This window comes from Borostomias antarcticus (assembly GCF_949987555.1).
Source record: "Borostomias antarcticus genome assembly, chromosome: 21".
In the NCBI taxonomy this organism is placed as follows: Eukaryota; Metazoa; Chordata; class Actinopteri; order Stomiiformes; family Stomiidae; genus Borostomias; species Borostomias antarcticus.
Window position 1 is genome coordinate 2,961,459 of NC_140254.1, and position 5,000 is coordinate 2,966,458.

The window sequence follows — 5,000 nt, forward strand, 5'->3', positions numbered from 1 at the left end:
ATGTTTAATCAATTAAAAATGTACCATTCTCATCTCGAGGGGAACAACAGGGATCTATAGTGCACTTAAATGAGCCACAAACAGTGATGGTGAGGCTTTAGACACCAAAACAAATGCATTCGGCTAAAAGACATCATACTCACAGATGTGCCTGGACTTCCAGGGGAACCTGGAAGACCCTGGAGGAAAACACAAACAAGTTTGTCAAGCAGCATGCTCTGAGAACATTCACTAAATAATGTTAACATCTGAAAAGGTACAATGTAGCAGCAATATCCCCTGTTTGTTGATTAAATGTCTAAGTTTAGGTTATGTAGAAGGGAATCAGAAGCTAGATGCAAATTTTCAAAGGTGTAGCCTTTCTATACAGCCTGGTAGAGGGGACACGTACATCTCTCCCATCTCTTCCATCTTCTCCTTGGGGCCCTCGGGGGCCCTCGGAGCCCGGGATGCCTGGAGGACCTGGCACTGGCTTAGGGTCGGGCTGGAGTCGGGAGGGAGAGACACAGGTACAGCCAATCAGCACAGGGGACAGAGTGAATGCCACTCTGAGGGGAGTGGAGAAGCATTCTCACTCCAGCCAGAGTTTAATTGCGTAACTGTACAGTTATGGATTGATTTGTACTGTAGCATGTTAGCTTAATGTTAGCATTAGCATGCATAGCATGTTTATCGGAAAAGGTTCTAATAGGAATCATTGGCTCTGAATTCATTGAATGATTGAAAGACATTCATTTGTTCATTTTAATCAAAACACCAGTACAGAACTGACAGTGTCTTTAGCTTGTGTGAAACCTGTGGATAAACCCATTAAGTGTCTATTGTAACTACTGTATTAGAAAGTATCCTAAGTAGTACAGTAATAGTAGTAGTACACTGTGGCATCTCATTAGAGCCTGTGGGCCTTGTTTGCCACTGAGCTGCATTACTGTAATTACTGTCAGAGAGATTTTTTATCTACTCTTTTGACTTGTTTGTTGAATTACCCCTCTGCCTAGTGATATTGGAAAATTGGAATGATTTTCCAGAAAATGCTTTCTGTTTAACAACCCTGAAATATCCAAAACAGGAACAAGGCAATATGGCAATTAGGCAACAAAGCACTGAAGTAGCCTAGATGATGGGCCTCAAAAACATAAGAGAAAAAGAAGGGAGTAGAAAAATAAATACCTCAGCATTGGCATACATCTGAAGAAGCAAGAGAAATAAGATAAACGTGGAGTTAGTGAAAATAGTCACACCACCTTCACCCAAAGTGTCAGAAGAAGCGCACCTGTTCAAAACACTAGCAGTAAGCATAACATGCTGTCATTTCAACACTGCGCACCCCACTGTACAAACATCCCAGTTTGTACTACTGTTTCAGTGTTGGAGGACTGAAGAGCATACAGCTGTCAGCAGAAAGGTTAGCCTCGAAGAAAATAGACAATCCATCAATTCATAGACATACAGTATTTGCAACAGAGGTACTTTGGACAGCCTAAACCTTTTGAATTCTAGAGGACAAAGGGGCCCTACCATTCACTAACCCAGTAGAAAACGGGGCCACTTCAGATAGAAGAACCGAGTGCACATACTGTATCACTGCAGTATGTGTACTGGAAGTAATTGCACATTCGGCAAAACAATGTATTGTATTCATGAAGATCCAGGTAGTTCAGCCTGTCCTTATTCCCTGTGATTCATCAGTTGCAGCTGCACACAGAGACTAGTTAGTAACAGCTATTGGTTGAAAGTTGATCTATGAACCTAAATGGAAATTGTCACTCAAGAGCAGGTGTGAAGAGCAATCCTGAAGATCTTTCGCAGGTGGGTTACCTCAGTCGCTGGCAGCTCATTGCAGCTCTCTCTCTGGGCTCTCTTGGGGTCGCAATGAATCAACATCCACTGGAGCTCAAACTGAAAGGAAACATTCATTTTAACTAATCATGTCACGCTGTACAGTACAATGACTTTCTCGGTGCGTTATGACATTTGCAACGAAAAAGCGGTGGGGGGCGCCAGTCGGCCTGTGGTGCAGCCGTTTCTAAGGCTGGGAGCTAATTCCCTACGTAGGCTGCGTGATTTTCCACTGTGGAGCATTTCTGCAGAGAAACGTTTTCTTGATTGGAGCCCCACTGAGCGACCGCAGCTTTTCTGTGGCAGCAGCACTTCAGCATTACAGCAGCACCCCCACTGTGTCCCACTAGAACAGTAGCCTACAGCGAGCACGGTGTCACCGCTAGGGGCTCGCTAGCACGGGAGAGTGAACAAGGCGGGGTCCCAACCGACGCGTCCCCGTTTCCTACTCACCACCACCGAGGCGTCGGCGTCGGCGTCCAGCCTGCCTATGAGGGTGTCCCCCTCCGTGTTGATGGAGCCTTTCCCCTTGATGGACCTCCTGTCCACCGGCTGACAGTCCACGTACAGGGTGACCTGCTCGTGCTCCACGCCGATCATCACCTTGTGCCACTTGGTGTTGAAGAGCACGGAGAGGCCCGGGAAGGTGACGGTCTGCAGGTTGCCGTCGGCGCCCGTCAGGAAGTACTCCAGGGACTGCTGGTCGCCGTTGAGCCTCAGGCCGGCCTGCTTGCGGCCGACCTCGTCCACCACCTGCCACACGTTCCACACCTTGTTGACGGTGTTCTTGATCATCCGGAATGTGGCCATGAGGGAGTACTCGTCAGGGAAGCCCCGAGGGAAGTTCAGCCTGGGTGTGCCAGGGACAGCAGAGATAGCTTAGTGACCTTTAACCTTTAAACCTGATGTATTACACGCACACTGCTAAGCGAGAGTGAACCCTATAGTCGGTTGTTATGTGATATAATCGGTAAGCTAGTTCAACATTATTTATTTCCACTCATCTTTGAGGTACGGTGAAAGAGAAGAGCTTGAATCAAGCTCACAAACACACACATCACACTAGTAGTTGGTTTCCTAGAGCTGGTTAGTTTCAAAAGAAAACACAGTATGATCACAAAGCAGCAAAACAGACTTTAGATCACCTAGCATCACCTCCTGCTCTCCACACCCACAATCCACCATTAATCAGAGATGAATCAAAAGCGACGTGTTTGAAGTTCAGAAGCCTCACCGCCACGTGTCTCCTGTGTGTGCTGCGCGCACGTGCATACTCAATGGTTACTGTATAATTACCCTAAAGGAGCGCCTTTTATTTGTCATTGTGTCATAAATCAAACACTGCACAAACTGTTCCCAATGCTCAGATCAGTGCATCAATTAAGCCTGGCTGTTTAGACCGGGCCTCTCTCTGCTCTGGGCTTTTTAACAAGCCTGCATCTCCATAGGAGGTGCGTTTATAGATGGCCGCTGCAGCCGGCTTTTATCATCTTGTAAATGGATCAAGGCCGAGTAATAAAAAATAGGAGTTTCCTGGAGCCCAGTAAAGCAAATGAAACCACACTCTGGGGATATGCAGGAGTACCTGGGGAGAAATTCTCTCCCTGGCTTGGGGTTTATGTGGCTTGTATGCCCTGGAGGAGAGAGATCGAAGTTAGAGTTCTCTGAGACTTCAAAGGCCAGAATGGCCAGTGGACTGCTGGGTAAATGTGCGGTGTATTTGGTGTGGCAAGACTCCTGGGTACACGTGTTGTGTGTGTTTGACAGGGTGTCAGTCGGTTATATAACAGCGTGTGAGGACACGGGCCTGCTGGAGGAGATTTGGGAGACCAGGCCGACAGAGAACCACTAGGGGATGTGTTCAGATGTACAATGTGATGAAGGTGGATCTTAGCATCCGACCCGTCTGAAAACCACAAGTCTTACGATGACACATGCTGCGTTCAAAGTGAAAGCTGGCCATGGTTTTGGGGTGACGTTTATTCAGATCGCACACTGGGTGAGGGGAGAGATTGAAATGGAGAGCTAATGGCCATGGTCACAGGAAGCTACTGAAACTGTCAGGTTCCGTCTCCTTTGATTACAAGTCGAGCCCTCTTTTATGAGTCCAGACTAGGAAAGAAGAACTAGAACCAAGAACATATGATGAATTATGTCTCTTCACGTTTCCGAGAGATATAAAATGGCAACAAGGGGGGTCTGGACACCCTCTCATAACCCCTACCACCACTCTGTGAGATGCTAAATGGGTTTGGGCATGTTTTCCCTCTAGCAATTATATGCTGTTCACAGTGCAACAACACCTGCGTGGGACCTGTAATAATGCAACACCTGCATTGGGGGGAGGGACCAGCTCATCTCCAGCATTTGTGTTTTCTGTCTCAGTGTCCTTTACTGTACTTACCGGGTTGGAATTTGGAAGTTGGCCTCCCTGTCAAGCCGGTACGCCACCTGGAGGGGTGTGGAGCCCTCCACCTTCCTCACTCCCTTCAGGGGCACCACGTCCAGCTGGAACTGGGTGATAAGATCAAAACCTTCCAAAGATAAAAGAATAAAATGAATGAATGAATGAATGAATGAAATGAATGAAATTAATGAATAAAAACATTGTTCACATATATTACGTAATGTGCAGAGTAAATGTTTTTTTGTTGAACAACCATGTACTGTATCTTTACTCTCTGGATTGTGCAACGCATGTTACAGTAGCGAGTCGAGATTAGGAGCCATCTTTGTTATTTTCTTAATTAATAAAAGCATCTGTTTTGAGGCCTGGTTTAATGAACAGGAGTTACATGTGATTCTAATCAGTTTTCCTCTGACATATGCATTTCTATGCTGAGAACCCAGATGAGACACGTGTTTGGAAGGGATTGGGTTTGCTGGTTTCAAACAGGGCAGTGGTGAACAATTAAGATCATGCTGAGTTAGAATGGTTCCCACTAAAATCTCTCTACCTCAAGTGGAACACATTTTATGTGGCTCATTTGAAATCTTAAATGCATTAGGCAGCCCACCCTTGTGAACTAACTGAAGCAAGAGTTTTTGTGAGGGTTTTTTGTGTGCGTGTGATTTTCAGGAGATCAACTGTTACATCCCAATTGTTTCGTTAGAATACTGCATCCAAGTCAAATCTGAAACAGTTCATCACCTGGAAGGTC

General features: G+C 46.1%; 1 protein-coding gene across 1 annotated transcript in view; it reads right to left on the minus strand.

Moving 5' to 3' along the window:
• Positions 1-5,000, minus strand: part of col9a1c (collagen, type IX, alpha 1c) — a gene marked incomplete at its 3' end in the record, with an annotated part of 14,385 nt that overhangs the window by 9,331 nt on the left and 54 nt on the right. Inside the window, exons 1-7 of the mRNA XM_084455129.1 lie at positions 4,991-5,000; positions 4,244-4,373; positions 2,293-2,689; positions 1,819-1,899; positions 1,171-1,188; positions 392-484; positions 144-179 (exon numbers count right to left, since the gene is read on the minus strand). The exon at positions 4,991-5,000 is cut by the window's right edge and continues 54 nt beyond it. Coding sequence (XP_084311255.1) covers positions 144-179; positions 392-484; positions 1,171-1,188; positions 1,819-1,899; positions 2,293-2,689; positions 4,244-4,373; positions 4,991-5,000 — 765 coding nt within the window. The remainder of the gene's footprint in view (positions 1-143; positions 180-391; positions 485-1,170; positions 1,189-1,818; positions 1,900-2,292; positions 2,690-4,243; positions 4,374-4,990) is intronic.